The following is an 18,897-nucleotide window of genomic DNA, read 5'->3' as shown; positions in this document are numbered from 1 at the left end:
AGCGACTTTGGAGTCAGTGACAATTAGAAAGCAGATCAAGTTGCTGCACAAGCTCGGCACGAAGGAATCAAGAGTGCACATTCCCTACCAATGGCAATCTACAAGGTCTGTGCTTTATGAGCTTTCAGCCACCATCATTGAAGTCATTAGCCTATGTAACATTTGTACTGCCCAAACTAGAGTCTGCGTGAGTAATTGGTTCCCTAATCAAAATAATCGAATAAACTAGAAGCAGTACAAAACCGTGCTGCTATAGGTAAACCTTCTCTGCTTGTTCTTATCGTGAAAGTGTCACCAAAATAAAATGCAAGGCTCATCTCACAGATTTAACTAACTGATGTCACATCACAAGACTATGTCTATATCACAAAATATACTGTCATGTTCCGCACCAGTCTGTTACCATCCCTGCCTACTGCACCTCCAGCTGCACGAACCATGGAAAGACCACCTATCCTCCGCCCGCCCGCACATCTGTCTACATTTTTTGTATGCACTGCGAAAGACATGACGTGACTTGCCTGCCCACGTTGTGTTCCACACTGACCGATTGACCACTATTCAAATCATGAGCTGTAGCACTGTAATGCTCTGTAACGCACTCATGTGATTTGATACCCCTTGAAAGGGCCTTTGAAGTAGTAAGAAATAAATAAATAAATGAAGGCATCTAAATGAAATATTGAATTAAATCTTAAGATGCACCTAGTGAAACCTATTATAGCTGTCTTATGGAAGGTAATGGCAGCGCAAAAAACGGGGACACAAGAGGAACACAACATGTGCACATGTAATTGCAACATGTTGCACATGTAGCTTCAAAACAGTTTATGTACCGAGAGGAAGAAAATAAAAGGTACTGCACTCTTTCTATAAGTAAAGCATGAATGCCCGACAGTGTAGCAGCTGTCTTTCGTATTGAAGGCATTCATTGAAGTCATTTTATGCTGCCTTCGCATATCGTACGTATACACTTGTACACACAGCTTACTCTTGCAAAAAAAGAGACCTCAACACGTGAGCTATAGGGAGAAGTGGTCACTATAATTCTTATTTGATGCTAATGCGCAAAGGTACACAAAGTGATCAGGAAAAAACATCTTCCACTGCTTTATTCCGAATGTCTACTGCTCTTTTCACCCTTGTTTGCTCGTTGGAGAAAGTAGGCTTGTGAACACACATGTCTCGTGTTTTTATATTTTTAAAAGAAGAATGCTTATCGAACTGAAAATTCAAGCATCAACGACGTTAAAAGCAAACAAGTTCTATCCTTTGGTTGGAGCATAATAGTCGTACTCGCTTATGCGCAATAAAACTCAACGTAATACAGCACTTACGCTATCTTGTCAACGGTGTTTGCTTTTGATTACAGGACATTAGATTGCGCCGAAAGTTTGTTTGTTTGTTTGCTTGTTTTTTACTCCAGAAGATAAATACGGAAGTCCCTGTATGTTGGTGAAAAGGAGGGAGGGAGCTCGCACCCTAGGGTACGGCCTCCTCTACGAATGCGCCGATATTCATTACAACTACTGAAGTCGTTAGCGCCTGCAATCGCAACGAAGTGTAGAAGGATCTCGTTGCATAGCGCCACCTAATCGCCTTTGCTGAAAACAAACCCGGACAGGAGCTGTATTTTAAAAGACTACGCATGATCGGGACCGTGCAACAATTAAATGCCCTAGCCATGCACTCAAGTCAGCTAGCTACGCGCGACATGCATTGCGCGCGGCGGCATCGAGCTTTCAATGCGTCGGCAGAGTGTAGTTTCAGTACAGTGAGGAAATATCTTCACAGGTGGTTTCTATTCGCTGAGTACGCAGCTGCGACGAGTAAACCATCGCACGCAAAAGCTAAGCTGGATATAAAATTCGGATATAAAATTCAAGCGTTGCGCTCCATTCGGTGCGATATCGAAACCAGAAGTATTCGGTTTTGTTTTCGATTTGCCTTGAAGGTCACAACAGGCAGCCAGTTTTCAATCATCTATACCTTGCACACAAATCGAATTTTGCTGCGTCATTAGTACTTAATTAAAGCTGTATACGGGGTCTTTATTATATATATATTTTTTTGTAATTAAACGTGCCCCCGCCAACCATGCAGGGAAAATGTTCGATGGCGCAAGTGGCATCGCGGGCGGCATCGACGATCGCACACTTTTCGTGTGTTGCCGGTTGTGCCAGTTCCATGATCTGTTGCTTTACGCATTCCTTTTTGTGTGCTGTCAGTCTGTGAGAAGAAGAAAGAAGCTTTGAGAAGACACGCCGGTGGATCCTGGAACGCGACGTGGCTCGAACGCTGCTGCTTCTGGACTGTGCTGCTGGACTCTGCTTCTCCTGGTGGTTCCGGATTGCTCTTCACTGGTGAGGCCGTTCTACGTTGGGGGGTTTTTGGCCAAGGCTTAGGCTAAGGTTAGGTTAATGTGAACCTGAGGGGGCGTTTCGCTGTGAGATGTCTTTGACCTCCCCAGGTGGAGGGTCGGCAGCTTGGTTTGCCAGCTTGCCAGCCCAAAGCCTGCCGCTTGAGTGCTTCCAGAAAAATGGCATTGAGGCAATTCCTGTGGCTCTCGTCCCAATCGGTGAGGGGGCGATCAAAATGAAAACACCCAAAGTTATTCAACAGGAACTACGATCATTGACAGCCAACTATCTTCAGATCTCTGAAGTGCGCCCATTTGGCCGTAGAGGCATTGTCTGCAAATCGTCCGATATCGCTTGTGTGGCTGACTTGCTGCAGTGCAAAATTTTCAGTTCACTACCGGTAAAAGCATTCATTCCCGAGCAGCTTGCATGCGTCAAGGGCATTGTACGCGGTGTGGACCCAGCATCTTCCCCGCAAGAAATTCTAGAAGAATTTCAGGATGCAGGTGTTGGAGTCCTTTCGGTATATCGGTGCAGTAGAGAAATAAACGGCTCGCGTGTTGCTACTGAATCGGTAATAACAACTTTTGCTGGCACTTCCTGCCCTACTGAACTAAAAATCTGGCCTATTGTATACCGTGTAGACACTCTGCAACCGCGCCCACTTCAATGCACCAACTGTTGGCGGTTCGGGCATAGCGGCAAAGCATGCAAGTCAGAGACCCGCTGCCGTTTCGTTGGAGAAGGTCATGCTGATGATAACTGCACCCCAGAACAGCCTCATTGTTGCCTCTGCAGCAATAACCACCCAGCAGATGATGCCGACTGCGCAAAACGCAGTGAGGAGCGCAGCTTGTTAGACATTATCACAGAGAAGCGGTGCTCAAGAGCCGATGCTTACGCTCTTCTTAACAGGAAGAAGGATTCATACGCTAGTCGTGTGCGCGCTTCTGTTGGGGATATTGAGTCCAACTTGACTGCCTCCATTGTCTCCACTGTAGAAAAAGCCCTTAACAATGTTGTTGAGCGTATGCTAAACACATTTTCTGAGGCATTGGCTCAGTTTATTGCAGTTCAATCTGTGTCATCATCTCCATCCGTTCTGGCAGCGAAGCCTGCGTCTGTTTCAGCTTCTGCCGCTACTGCTAGCAGCTCAGCATCACCTCCTGATGCTTCCCAGGTCCCACCTAACATCTCTCTACCTAGCAATGCATGTTGCACCGATATCTGCACAACAGATGTTGAAATGTCGTGTTCTACGCAGAAGCGTCGTGCTTCCTCGTCTCCATCTAAATCTAGTTCTCATCAGATGAAAGCTAGAAAAGGACCACCAAAACTTCTTCCCAATGCTGATATCCTCAAAGAGGTGGTGTCTGCCTCTTCAATTGGTCAGTAATCATGGCAGGCATCAAAGTGTTACAATGGAATTGCCGCTCGGTATTCTCTTCTCTTCCAGATCTAGAACTACTTATTCGGAAACACAACCCTGATATCGTGCTTTTACAAGAAACGTGGTTATCACCTTATAAATCATTTTCAATGAAAAACTTTCGAGTTTTCAGATTAGATCGAAATGCTGGTAGGGGAGGCGGATTGGTAATCATGCTTTCTAAACACATATGTCATCAGGCATCTATCTCTAACAAAATTCTTCTCCCTGACTGTGAGCTTTTAGCGCTCAAAATTTCATTTCCGCAGTGTGCTGATATTACAATTGCTAATACCTACTTTCCTTTAGGTGTACAGAGGACAGACTGCTTAGACAGCTTGGTGGCTGGCGCAAGTAGTGTAGTTATTGCGGGAGATTTTAATTCCCACCACAGTGAATGGGGAAGTCGCACTGATTCCTGCGGCCAGCTTCTCTGGTCGTGGCTGTCTGCAAATGCTGTACGCTGCTGTAATTCAAGAGATATAACATTTATGCGAGGTGGTGCTCGCTCAGCCATTGACTTAACATTATCGGCAGGTAGGCTCTAGGTGACTGACTGGTTGACAGAAGATTCGGGTACTTCTAGTGACCACTTTCCTATAACTTTCACTATCCGGTTATCTCCGCACAAAAATAGTTGTGTAAACCATAAATTTGTCAACCACAATATTTATAAAAGTTTGATGTCCGCCTCACTTGCCTCTATAGTCAGTACTAGCCGGGATGACAGAGCTCAGCAGGCGGTTTCATTTTTGCAAAGTGCAGTAGACCATGCAATATTCACTGTGCCCGCAGCAGTCTCTAATAAACAGCCGTCTCCCTGGTGGACACAAGAATGTGAGAAGGCCTATCGTTGCAGAAAAGCGGCCTGGAAGAGGCTATCCTGCAACCAGAGTCCAGCAAATTGGTTAAATTACAAATTTTTCTCTGCATCTTTCAAAAGAACAATTACAAAAGCCAAGGAGGACTATAACCAAAATTTGAACACTTATCTTTCAAATCCTCGTAATTGGAAGGTCCTGTATAGATTTATGGAACGTAACAAGAGTTCTCCAGTCCCTCACCTTAATTCTTCAACAGTGTTATCCCCACAACAGGCTCAGGAAACCCTGGATAGTATTGCTCAGGGACTAGCGGTACGTTTCCAGACTCAAAGAAATGTCCCTCTGTGTGCAATCACACCCTCTTCAGATTATACCGAGGTTGATGCGTCAGAGCTCCTCTCAGTCCTAGCAATGATGCACCCTGCAGCTCCCGGGCAAGATGGTGTCACTGTTGGTATGATTAAAATTTTAGCCAAGGATTTCACAAGATATTGTCAATACTTCATTGAACAATGCATGGATTCCAAGCATTTGGAAGATAGCGAAAATTATTTTATTGAGGAAAGATGCTGGTAAAGGGTACGTTTTAGATAATATTTGGCCAATTGCACTAACTTCAAATTTAGTCAAATTAATTGAAAGGGTAGTGCACAGCCGTCTCACAAAACATGTTCAGGATGTTAATGGCCTTAGCCCAGCACAGATTGGCTTTCGTCGCGTATGCTCTATATGGACCGCGCATGTGGATCTTGAGAGTAGAATCCGGCTCTCGATACGCAGAAGAGAAGTTTCAGCTTTGGTGACTCTTGATGTAGCAAAGGCCTATGATAGTGTAGAACATACTATTTTACTTGACAGACTTGCGCAGTTACATCCTCCAACCTACATTTATGCGTGGATATCTGAATTTCTAAAGGACAGATACCTTTACTGCGCAGAGGGTACCCTACGTTCTAATACTTACCATCAATCAAGAGGAGTGCCGCAAGGCTCGGTACTATCACCGCTGCTTTTTAATATTTTGGTCAGTGACATCCCCATCCGTCCTGATATAACAGTTTTTGTGTATGCAGACGACATAGCTTTTTTCGCCTCGGCCACGGATATCCATTCGCTTTACCAGATTATGCAGGGATATTTGGATGGTCTTGGAGTTTGGTTGCACCGTATTAATTTATCCCTGAATGTTAACAAATGTGGCACACTGGTATTTCCTCCAGACACGCCTTTGTACATTTCATTAGCCCATCACTCTAATCTGATTCCACAAGTGGAATCTGTTACATATCTAGGTGTTACTTACCATCCAACCTTAGATTGGAGCCTTCATATCAAGAACAACGTGCGTAAAGGAGAATGCGCTCTAGGCCGGCTGACACGAATCGCCAATAAAAGGTTTGGGATGCGCCGCGACACATTATTGTTACTTTACAAAGCTTATGTAAGACCTATACTTGAATTTGGTTGCGTTTTGTTCTCTGGTAGCGCAAACTACAAGGTCGAACCCCTAATCTTACTGGAAAGACGCGCTCTACGTCTCTGCCTTGGTCTCCCAAAATCAGTTTCAAACGCCCTGCTTTATCTCGAAGCCAGTATGCCCGATTTAATTTCCCGCTTTCAAATACTCACGGTGCGAACTTTCCTCAGGTCGTTGGACCCGATGACTAATGTCAGTACTCCTATTTTTGTGTCTCAGCAGGCCTTATTTTTTTACCATCATTGGCCACGGTATAAAATGCCACAAATTACCTTAACGCAGAAACTTTTAACCCCGATTGGTGTTGATCTCAGTTCCTTGCAGTGGGTTGACGACACGCCGGCAGCAGTGGAATTCCATTTTGACCACATCTTCCCATCTCATGCGAAACACATGCCCGCAAACATTTTAAACGGCATTCTTTCTGGTCATATAGCGGAATTCCCCCATCATGTGGTGCTTTCTACTGATGCCTCCGTCAGCGGCCAAAAAGCTGCAGTTGGCATCTTTTCGCAGGATTTGGCATGGAGCTATTCTGTTCGCATCCCAGATTATATCCCCATATTCTTTGCGGAATTTTTGGCTCTTGGAACGGCCCTGCACAAAATTCCGTGTCATGTATCTCACGTTATCATCCTGGCTGATTGTTTGTCAGTTTTAGTCTCCCTTGAAACTTTCCCAAAAATATTTTTTTTTTGCCGCTTCCTGCGATTTTTTGTACCGTCCACTTTAAAGGAGGTCCGTTTTGTCTGGGTTCCTGGTCATGCAGGCATTCATTCCAACGAGGTGGCTGATTATTTAGCAAGGTCAGCTCTTGTCGGGCCAGTAACGCATCCCGTCCCGAATTTCAGTCTGCTGGCGATCTCCAGGTTTCAGCGGTTCCAACACATATCAGCCAGGTTACGCGATCCCCTACTAAATACTGCTGATTATCAGCACTTAGCGTATAAATGGAACGTCCGTTCGTGTAAAACCAGGCAGTGTGAGGTATCAATGACGCGACTGCGGTGCAGGATTCCCAGTTTAAATTTATACCTATGCAGATGTGGGTGGTCTCCAACAAACCTATGTGACTCATGCGGGGTCGTTGAATCTGTGGACCATTTCCTGCTCTACTGTCCAAAGTTCGCACTTCAGAGAAAGATTTACCTGGAGGTCCCTCTCTCCAGGTTAGGGCTCCCGTTATCTATGCCAGTGTTGTTATCGTTCGGAGCGTGCGCCAAAGGATTTGCTTTGAGTTCAATTTGTGGGAATCTACATGATTACATAATTGCAACTGGTAGGTTGATTTGCTAACTCCTTTGAAACTCGCAGTTTTTTTTGTTTTTTTTTTAATTATTATTATTCTCGCCAAAATGTTCTTTGTTATTTCACTTCAAATATTCTTCTGTCGTTTTTCATGAATACATTTTTCAAAATTCACGTTTAATCCTATGAAAATTTTCTTATGTATACCACTACACCTTGGCCAATCCCCCCACGTGGGTATGTGGCATTTTTAAAGAGGTGAAGAAGAAGAAGAAGAGGAAATCTATGCGCATACAGAGCAACGATAACTGCATCCGACACGGTGAACGTCACTTTTGCATCGTGCGCGTGTGAAGATATTGGTCCGTGTTTGTGCGCGCGTGCCCAAATGTTACCGCGCAGTCACGTAAGATTCGGCCTTATTAACGCCTTTGCCAGCAGCATGAAAGCCGCAGAAGGGTATAACCGCAATACCAGACAAATTTTCTTCAGTGAAACCTGCTGGAGTTATAACTTTAAACCTCTCACTTCAACACTTGCAACTTCGGGCAAGTAGACGCAGTTGGCTGCAAATCTGTAATTAGCGCTAATTTATGTAAATTCATTAGTTGTGTGTCTTCATCCGTGATGTTTGCGTTCTTATATGTGCGTAATTGCATAGCTAATGCAACAATGAGTTCTTTTACAGTCTGTAGCTTTGCTGTAAAAGGGGTGATGATTTATGAATTCTGTCGCGATAACCATTCATGGTGCATTATGGTGACTTGTGAAAGCTGGTGAATTATATCACGGTGGTGGTACCTGTAACCAGCAGTTTATGCCGAAACTGATGCAAACAGCTTCACAGCGTATCACTTGTCTCTATTTTTTTTTTTTGTATACGGAAGTATTCCCCTTGGCATGCAAGTATAAAGGCTCTTTCCTCGTTGGCGTTGCATAACCCTCCTCGCAGCGCCGCCCCTCCTCCTCCGCTCTATGAGTGTGCTCGTCCTATTTTCCCGTTTTCGTTTGTTTACTGGATGTTTCTATTGCACTGATTTGTGCACCTCGTTTGAATTATTCGTAGCGGCGACTTGGGATTCCCCGCGTTGAACTTGCACTGATACCGTGCAAACGTTACCACGTTCAAAAAGTGCCGGATGAGTGTTGTATTTGGCATTTGAGGGAAAAGACAAGAAAGTAATTTATGCTTTGAACAAATGCAGCGGGAATGAAACAAACTAGATGCAGCATCAGTATTCTCTCTGTATACTTTTTGAGAGCTGGATTTATTCTTTTTGGGACAGTGGCACGCAGTAGGTCAACTGCACACAAATTTATTTTTCCTCTGGTGCAAAGTAAGCAGTGTAAACATTATAAGAAAACCTAAGTCACCGTTAAGAATAATTCAAACAAGGTGCACAGATCAGTGCAATAGAAACATCCAGTAAACAAACGAAAACGGGAAAATACGACGAACACACTCTTAGAGCGGAGGAGGAGGGGCGGCGCTGCGAGGAGGGTTACGCAACGCCAACGAGGAAAGAGCCAGTATAAAATCCTTTTTCCGCGTCCTAATGTATCCGCATCGCAGGAATGAAAAATGCATGACACCCTTCAGTTCCACTAAATACAGCACTTTAAAAAGCAGGACATCCCATAGCCATACTAAACAATGCTGATGTCATATTTTTCTGTCTTTTGTGCCTTTTTTCTGTGTTCTTGGTTTTGCAGGCATTTTAGGAGTACCTGTAGGCAGGGGAAGAAGATTCCAGCAGAACTGCTGCCAGCCTATGCTGAACTGTACCTTGATGCTCCTGTCCTTTAAAATATGCAGTTGTGTAAATCGCAGGAGGGGACAGGGGGATCCTGACCCCCTTTTCGCTTAGCGTGGGGGGACACCGCTTTCAAATATCCCCCCCTCCCCCCCCCCCTCCGACGTTCGTCCTGGGTCTCCTTGGTCCGCATTGAATGATACGAGCAGTACATGCAACACAGGGAAGCAGTGGGAGCTAGGATGCCTCTTCCCTTCCTCAGAATGGCCGAGTCAAGAAACAGTCCTGAAACGTCGCTGAAATATGCTGAAACGTCGGCGATGGCGAACAGAGACCGAAGGCAACAACTGGAATTCATATAGGGCATTGGGAGTGACGAAGGCAGTTTTTTCCTGTTCATGTTCATCAACCTCTATCTGCCAGTACCCGCTTTTTAAATCAGTCGAGGCAAAAAATATTTGGTGTGGCGAAGTCAGTCGATTACAGTCTGCCAGCAATCAAAGGACATGTCATGACTGCGTGTTTTACTTTCCTTTTACTTCAAGCCTACGCTTTTCTGGCATTGAATCAGTCTGTGAATGAGACAGATGTTAATGGGTAGCCGCGCCTGCATGTTCGAGGGTCAGCACCACGCAAACCCTCGAAGCTTTCTTCAGGGTCTTTCTCTTCTTCGGACTTGGAGAATGTTTTAATAGTGAGCAAGACAGATACCCTTTGGAGATACCCTTTTGATAGATACCCTTTGGAGGCATACGTAAAACTACTACATATCAGCTGGCCATCTTTATTCAGCAAATGGAAATAAGTACAACACTGAGCAGTGTCTGCCACCGTCACTTTCAGTCTCTTAAAACTGCTTGTCCGATTAGAAAAATGGGAATGTCCCGCAGTCGTGGCCTAGAGGCTTGGTCGTCCGCCTCGGCTGCGGGAGGTGGTTGGTTCGAAACCCACCGCCGGACACCCACCGGTAAAAATGGGTACAAGCCACCCCCGGCCCGGCGCCCGGCTTCTTCAGGGGTGTGCGCTTGGAAGAGGCTCCGCAAACCCCGCTGTGTCCTTTCGGGGGGCAAAACCAGTTTCGAACACCATCAGCCTGCAAAGGTGGTTCGTGATTCAGTTCAGACTTTACAGGTTCAACGGAGTTTGGAGAGTTCGATGAAGTTTAAACGGAGTTCGCTCTAACGTGAGCTCAGTGGCACTGCGCCAACTTGAGAAATTGAAAAGCTGCGCCTTTTTTCACTTCTCCCAAACGTACACCCCTAAAGGAAGCCGAGCGCCAGGCCGGGGGACGCTTGTACCCTTTTGACCGGTGGGTGCCCGGCGGTGGGTTGGTTTCGAACCACCCACCTCCCGCAGCCGAGACGGGCGCTCAAACCACTAGGCCACGACTGCGGTGTCGTCCAACGTGTCGGTCCCACGTCCCCTATGAGTAAAAAATGAAGGAGCATGTAGGCCATGATTGTTGAGTGAGAAAGTGATGCTGGTTAAATGCTGATGAAATAGCATAACTGCTGTACTGGGATGCTTAAATGGCACAAAGCAGGCTTTAGATTAGAGGAAGCCTAGAAAACACAACATTATCTCGGTGCTAGAGGTCTGCACAGGCCGGTATCGAGACTGGGTCTGGCCCTACTCGCCATTACCTCGGTCCTGACTCTGAACCTGGCTGCGGCGTGCCGTTCTTCACAGTTTCTAATGGCCACCGCGGTGGCTCAGTGGCTATGGTGCTCGGCTGCTGGCCCGAAAGACGCGGGTTCGATCCCAGCCACGGCGGCTGAATTTCTTTGGAGGTTAAATTCTAGAGGCCCGTGTACTGTGCGATGTCAGGGCACGTTAAAGAACCCCAGGTGTTCGAAATTTCCGGAGCCCTCCACTACGGCGTCTCTCATAGCCTTAGTCGCTTTGGGATGTTAAACCCCATAAACCAACCAACCAACAATTTCTAATGTCTGGCCTGGCCTGTTGCTCGTTCATTCATGTCCGTGCAGTTCCGTTTGCTTCTCGTGACGATATTTCACTCTTAAAAAAGGGGGGGGAAATACAACAAGCAGTAAACAGACATCTGTGTGGTAGCTGAAAAAGTTGCAGAAACCAAGGAGAGTAACATCGGGTTCGTACCAGCGACGAGTACCTACTCAAGCTGGGCACAACTGGAAGAATAGGGTTTTAAAGATAGTGCTGCATACCATCCTTTTGAGTGGTTTGTGAGGAAACACTTCAAGAGAAGAATTTCTAAAAACAACGGATTTAGTACAAGCATAACCTATTCCTATCTTAAGAGCACTAGGATGTGTAGCGTCCTAACGTCTATGTGCACATTGTTACGGACCTAGCGTGGCTTACATTGTGAGGAGATTTCGTAGAGCTGTGAGAAATTTGACATCATATTGCTTTCAAATAAGGAGAGAGCCCGCTTCAAGCAGCGCTCGTAGATTTATAAAGGCTGAACACTGTCCAGTTCCCAAGAGAGAGATTAGCAACCCCAAGAACTACGTCCGCATTGGTTATAAATGCATGTTTTTGGTCTGACACTCTTTGGTTTAGGTTTCTACCCTGATGTCTTCAATTCCATTTTCCAAGTTTCATAGGCCACATTTTTAAGGTTAATGCGGATAAGGTCTATTTCATCTTTATGCCAGAATTGGATGTACGTCTCTCGAATGATATATTGATTGCAAGTCGTCGTGGTTTTATGAACAATCAACAGCATGGAGGAACTTGGCAGCAGCATGGAGAGACTCGGACAAGGCTACCGGCTCATTACTGCAGCTGCACAAACTAGCAATAGGGATGGGACAAAGTGCCGTCTTCCCAGCTTCCGCAGAATCCTCTTCTTCGGTTCGCCACAGACGTCGCCAGCCTGCCTCGTCCTCAGGCATCCTTTTTCGCGGCAGTAAATAATTCCTGCTCTCGGCTGTCAGTAATAAAGGACACAAAAAAATCTAAGCGTGCAACATTGTTGCAAAAACAGAGATTATAATATGAAGCTGAGCTCGGACTCGCTCAATGCTCCGATCATAATCTGAATCTGAGTTCGGATCTGACTCACTGACCACTCAAATCATCATCTGATTATGAGCCTGAGTGAGTCTGCTCATAAGTCAGTCTGCTGATCTAGGACTGCGTTTTACTTATTCATTGCACAAAGTCTATAAACAATGCTGTTCTGGCCTTGAAGACTTCTTTTTACTTTACTACTCATTGTTTCAAATTGCAGGCATGAGCAGCAGTATTAGGAGGGCACAGAGTACATGCTTGAGGAAGAAAGAACCTTTTAAGGCAACCTACTGCTGCGAACATATGCAGAACCTTACCTTCACTTATGTGCATGTGCAAAGTTAGGTGCATGAGAATCCATCTGTCTGCACAAAGAGAACTGTCCAGACCAGCTGTGCTAAAAATATCAAGTGATATTGCATTTTAGCTGGTAAAAACATCGTTTCAAAAAATGTGTACTTGCAGTTTACACTACATTGCCATTGCACTTCTTATTCCCTGTGCATATCATTTCACATTTTGTGCCTGCAGAAGAAAGAAAACAACAGAACGTGTAGTCAGACATGGACTTTGTGCATTCTCGCTTCCTTGTGCATTGCCATTTGCTCAAAAGCACGCATACGATGCTGCTTGTGACATTTATGTTTGTTTTATTGTGACGGTTGTTTTTTCTCCTTTATTGCAGGCCTTTACTGATAAACTAATGTGTGCAAGGAAGAAACCTTCAATACCACGCCAGCCACCCTTTCCTGACTCCATTGCTTGATGCTGATAGCCTGGAAAATTGCATGTGCAGTAATCTGAGTGCATTTTTAAGCTGTCAGTGGGATTCCCAGTCAGTCGTGATACTAACTTTACACCTGACCACATAGAGGAAACAAGTGAAGCCTGTAACGTGTGTACTCTTGTGGTGGGCAATTAGTAGTGGTCATAGAATCACATTACTTGGCCTCTGAGAGGCCGAATGGCCGTGGGGCATTCTAGAAGACAATGGGTCATATTGGCGCATGTTTTAGGGCAGTTACGACATTCGGGAGGTGTTGCATATTTTTGTAAGAAAGTCTGCTGGTGCCAGTAGGACATTGCATGTCCATTCATCAAGTAGCTTTTTGACGTGGAGAATTGAAAAAAATATAAGCATCTGGTGCACACCTTTAACAAAGGAGGCCCATTGGTTCCAAAATATTGTGCTCAATCGAAAATACAAATGGCAGAAAATGACGCCTTTATTTTTGGTGAAAAATGGCATAAATCCGACTCCGTGTTGTTATGCAGAGATCAAAGCAAGATCACGTCTCAGGTGATGGTCATTGTGAAGAACTTCGTCTGTGACATCGCATGAAAGCACGAAATGCAATTATGCTGGTACTTGTGTGATTGTTGTGTTATGTCGATGAATTGATTTTTTCATTTGTACAATATTCAGTAATTTTTCAATTGAAGCAGAAACATCAATGATGAAAATTGCACGCTTTGGAACTTCTAGGCTTTCCTGCCTCTGTGTCTGACGAATCAATGTTTTTCCCGATTCTTGTGATGTATGGCCTTGAATATGCTATGTGAAAGGTTGCTTACGTAATTCTATGTAACTCCATCACTTTGCACTCCTGGTTGGGGCGTTATGAAGACTGTAGCTCTGCAAAATCTGTGCTGTATCGTGTGGTGAATTTTATATTCTCTTGTATTTGCCGTTGTTTGCTGGTTTATGGGTGTCGTTTTGGCGTTGCTGAAGAGAGTACACTATGTTCCCTTGTAGTTGGTCACAATTGACCGACCTCATTTCGTCATGCACGTAGCATTACTGACCCTGTCCAAACAATATCCATTGCTGTGTTCATTTAGTCTGCATCCTGACATCTCTCGTTTTGTTTTCAGGATTTTTTCAGACTAGGCAACATTTTGCTGTATGGAGTGTCCTATGACAATGTTTATTTTAGTTTTCTAACAATAGTGAGCGTTGATCTGCACATCTGGAATTCATCGTGTATGGATTGCATTTCCTGATGCTAGTACGGGCTTTTATTTGTCTGTAAGGTGGAAATTGTTCTGTTAAAATCCAAAGCCATTTGAAAAAATTGGCCTATGCTTTTTTTAAGCTTTGTGTTCTAGTGGTGCTATTCACTACTGCACAATGCAGTGCCAGTTTTACCGGATTTTCTCACCCGCAGTGTCCGTTTTTTAGTTTTGCCCGACCAGTTCCCTTGCATCACTGAATGTTTCTAATATGATTATAGTGCTGCTGTGATTTCTGCTTAGAATAATGCAACAACTGATGACAAGTCACACTTTTGCTCGCTGTTTCTCGCCACATTCACTCTCCCTGCAACGGTGGCCTAGTCATTGGAGCGTGCATCTCGCATGTAGGATGTGCAGGGTTGGATTCCCTGTGCCACTGGGTACCCACCAGTGGTACGATACGCAAGCTTCCCCCTGGCTTCTGCTGGGTGGAATGCCTGGAAGTGGGTCTTAGACTTCCCCTGGTGTTGATGAAGGTCCCTTATATCACGATGCATCATCAGCTCTCACTCTCGTTACTGTCCTATGAGCTCACCTGATCACCATGTTCTCAGGGATGGACTTCTTCGGTGCCGACCATGGTGTTCTAAAAGCTGGCCGCCTTAAACCTCTTTCAGAGCAGCGCATTGATAACCTTATGTCATGGTTATTTCTTCCTTTTTTTCGCCCTGATTTCTCGTCCCAAAATTTGGTATGCAGGTGTCACAAAAGTAAATATGGTATGCTCTAGCTGCAATTAAGACAGAGTAGTGTGCAGTTTCAGATGTGCTTCTACTCGATTAATTGCACTCTTTTCGAGATGGTAGAGGCAGAACGTGATGTTGAGCACTTTGGCAACATTCGTGGGCAGCTGTGATCTACGCTTTTCTACAAGTAGCTATCCTCTGAAAGTTTTTTTTCCTGTGCGCAGTAGAACGGGTATAAGAGGTTCATTAAAAGATGAATGCTCTGTCAATGTGTTGTGTTAAAAATAACACACTCGTTAGTTCTTAAGCCTGTGTAGGTAGTCTTGTACTGTTGTTGCCGTGAAGCCAGAAATTGTGCATGTTGATTCGTCGATGTAATGATTACTGACTCGGTTCCAGTATAAATTTGTAGGCAGTCGTCAGTTTTTCGTGAGCATAAGTATAGTAATCATCTGCATGCAGAATTAAAAGTTGGCAATGTTTGCTTTGGAACGCTCTTCTTTCCAGGCTCGCCCTACTGCATTTACACAACCTGAAAAAGCTGTTTTACGAGTGTGCATTCCATATTCACCGCCTCATGCAGATAACACCATGTGAGCGTTTGCACTTGTAATTTTTTGTGTTAATGGATACAATCTGGCTTTCACATGCAGGTTTGAGCTCCGGGGACCACAAACATGGTGCACCTTCATGGCAGAACTCACCAGGTTAGCATCTGCAGTTTTTCTCCGTATATGCTTTCGTAAAGGTTGTCTTTCAAAGAGCAGGTTGTAGGATACAGAAGCTTTAGTTTACTGAACTGTGGTGAAGGATCATGATTTGTGCGTTCATTATTCTGGAAAGTTGTTTTTTATGATATGTCAACTATACTCATCGAACTAGGACCAATATGGGTTCCGTTCATTGCAGCAAGAAGTTGTGCAGGAGAGACCAAATCCTCGTATGGCTTTTACCCTTTAGCCTTTTCCTCCTATTAGACACTGTCTGAGGAGCAAATAAAACTAAAAGAAATGGCTTTATGCATTGGGCTAAGCATAGCTGACTGCCACTTGTTTTGCTGTTATGCCCACCTGTGACTGGAGAGATATCTTGACCATAGAGACATCTTGTTTCAGGCCTGAGTTCTCAGATGATGATCTGTTGAATAAAGCTTGATAGACATCCACAGCTTTTGATGAGTCTGTCCTCGGCATTCAACTTTCTGCCTGTGCAACGCAGGTTCATTCGGGACACTGAGCGACCATGGCACACCCCATCTGCAAGAATCAACCAGTGAAAGCCACCCTGCGAGCCACTGCCCAGAATCTACTGCTTCTGGCATGAGTTTTCACTGGGGCAAACCCACAGGAATTAAGCTGCACGAATGCACCCACTGCAACAAGGGATTCAAAAAAAGATCTCATGTAGTGCGGCATCTCCAAGTCCATACCGGTGACCGCCCATACCATTGTAACGACTGTGGAAAGAACTTTGCACGAAAGGAAAATCTGGAGGCACACCGGCGCACTCACACTGGTGAACGACCTTACCATTGTGAGAGCTGTACTCGCAGCTTTGCACTGAAGGCCCATCTGGAGATACACCAGCGCACCCATACAGGCGAACGTCCTTACCGTTGCGACCATTGTGGTAGCAGCTTTGCACAGAGGAACAACTTGGTGAGACACATCCGTACCCACACGGGTGAAAAGCCGTTTCAGTGTCAGCTGTGCCCCATGGCCTTTGTGGTACGTTCAGATCTTGCAAGGCATATTAGATTCCATAAGGGCGAAAAGCCCTTCCAATGTGACTTGTGCGAAAAGACATTCAGTGAGAGGCAATATTTGACCCGCCACAAGAAGGCTATTCACCAAAAATAGAAGTGGTGCGTTATGCCCTTAGTCGATATGTTTTGCTAGCTACCATTTTGTATGCAAGCTAACGAGATCCTAGCTGTGTACCCTATGAAAGGCGTTGGTAGCTAACCTGCACCATTAACTACATTTGTAAGTTTTGTTCACTTTGAGGCAGTTCTCAGAAAACAACATTTGGTGTTCCCATAGACTATATATTAAGGCTAAGTCTTTCCTGAACACGAAGAGTGAGCCTGCTATGCTCGTAAACGTGTATGAATGTAAATAAAATCACTTTAATAGCTGTAAGGCATCAGTTCTTGTTTTAGAGTGCCTTTCTAAAACTTGATATACAATGTATATCGCTGCTGGCAGTTCTCAGCTGCTTCAGTGAAGAAATAATTCTTTGAGTAAAAGTGCACAAAACAATTCCTTTTATTCTTTAAGCCTGAGTGAGCTAATTTTTGCGACAATCAATATAAATTCAATCATTTTTATCACGTTACCTATAAATGTTTGTATGAGAACCAAGAAAAACTTGTTCTTGTGTAAATCTTTGTGTGTTTATTCCAGTAGTGTTAGTGGCAGGAACGAGTAAAGACTAGTCTGTGTCCAGCCTCAGAGTGAGGCTGCTTTACCATTACTCGGAGCACTGTCTCTGCTGGGTATTAATGGCATAATATTGTGGATCGTTCTGTCCTCACCATTTTTATTCTTTTTTGGTTGTCAGAATTTCAGCTGTTTGTGACCATTTCACACTGTGCTAGCTTCTGTGTTGTTTTGGTGTTACTTGAAAAAGCCTTGTCTATTTACATAAAGTGTTCATGATAACACGCTGCAAGTTTCGTGGCTGCTGAAACAAAGAATACTGCCATTAGTGCCTACAAAAAACACTGTAATCTTGTAGTGTATTGTAAAGCTCGTAATTTGGGTCTATTGTGTGCAATTCCTTAGTGCACATGATTAGTATTTTGTAGCAGTTTCTATTTCAAAATGTTAATTCATTCCGGCTGTTTGTAAAACTCACTTGCTTGACATATTGTGCATTAAAATTCAAAAGCATTGCAGTTCTTCAAAAAGCTGTTTTTTTTTTAGTGTTATACTTCGAGCGTCCTTAGACATCGCTGTGCCTTGCATCCAGGAAAGAATAGCTATCAGTTACAGATGAGAGCACTATTAGCAGCACTAACTGACAGCACTAAGGAATATTGGAAACACAAGTAGTGTTTTTTCAGAAGCTTCTCCAAGGTTTTTTCTCACTATGAAGGGGTCATACCTTGAAAAAAGCCAAACATATTATTGGATAGTAATGAGTTGGATTAGCACATGAGATTAGGTAGTTTTTTTGGGATGAGGTGGCTCTATATGTGTGGAAAAGCACAGGTTGTATCTGGGGTGAGCGAGAGAGACTTTTGTTGTCCCGTGGATGTAGTTTGGGTGACAAAATTGAGGAGAAAATGTTTGTCAGTAAATATACCAGTTGCCTTGTTTCCATGAAGCCACACTGAAGCCACCATTGCTGCAGAGTGGCTCTAAACACTGCCGTTTTCTTCGAAGACCTTTGACCGTATGAGCTTCAGGCTAGGAGCGTATCATCCCGTGCACTTAATTTATTTTCCTACCTTCTCCTGAGAGCGCAAAGTACAATGAAGAGCAACATAACAGTGCCTATTGGACAGATCAAACTGGCTGGAGTAAATCGACAGTGGAAGGGCCAGTCTTCCTCCGCTTGGGCTCCAGGAACCACTGGGCACTAGATTGTCAGTCTCCAGACGTCCCCGTGACACATGGTGTAGAGAGCTAGCATGCGCTATGCGTATTTACCCCCCCCCCCCCTCTCCTTACCATGCGGCTAAGGGAAGTTGGCTTCGCCGTTGGGCGGGCCACAAGGGGTTCTGTGGATGCGCTTGGTATCATTAAGAGCATCCGTCTTCCTTTCTCCTGTGTACCGCCGCTGCAGACTCCGGAGACCCCCCGGCGAGGGACTGCGAGGAGTGTGCAAAGCGGGAAGCGGCAAAGTGGGGTCGTGGGGTTTGTTTCTCGCAAGGGCCGCTTCGTCACAGATGTACAAGGAGCTCTAAGTGATGTAGCACCAACTGTGTGTCGTACGCCCATCCCTCTTATGCATGGCTAAATCTACGAGCCTCCTGATGACGAAGGCTCCACTTAAAAAAAAAGTGGCTGTGGTGCATAACTGTATGGAAGAGTGAATGGGAAAAGCAGAATGTTGAGAAACAGGGGTATGAATGCAGCCTATGCTCTGAGCTTAGGTCA

At 44.8% G+C, this 18,897-nt stretch overlaps 1 protein-coding gene across 3 annotated transcripts in view; it reads left to right on the top strand.

The window, feature by feature from the left end:
* The window catches only part of LOC149329352 (uncharacterized), a 245,431-nt gene that overhangs the window by 182,237 nt on the left and 44,297 nt on the right, over positions 1–18,897 (top strand). For 2 of the 3 annotated variants that reach the window (XM_089561851.1, XM_089561858.1), the window contains exon 5: positions 15,445–15,498. The exons of the other annotated variant lie outside the window; for it this stretch is intronic. In XM_089561851.1, coding sequence (XP_089417977.1) covers positions 15,445–15,498 — 54 coding nt within the window. The remainder of the gene's footprint in view (positions 1–15,444; positions 15,499–18,897) is intronic. 3 annotated transcript variants of the gene reach the window in all.

Source organism: Amblyomma mixtum, chromosome 9 (assembly GCF_055824585.1).
Source record: "Amblyomma mixtum isolate Tamu chromosome 9, ASM5582458v1, whole genome shotgun sequence".
Lineage (NCBI taxonomy): Eukaryota > Metazoa > Arthropoda > Arachnida > Ixodida > Ixodidae > Amblyomma > Amblyomma mixtum.
The sequence above is the reverse complement of the archived record's forward strand: the minus strand, read 5'-3'. Positions and strand labels throughout refer to the sequence as shown.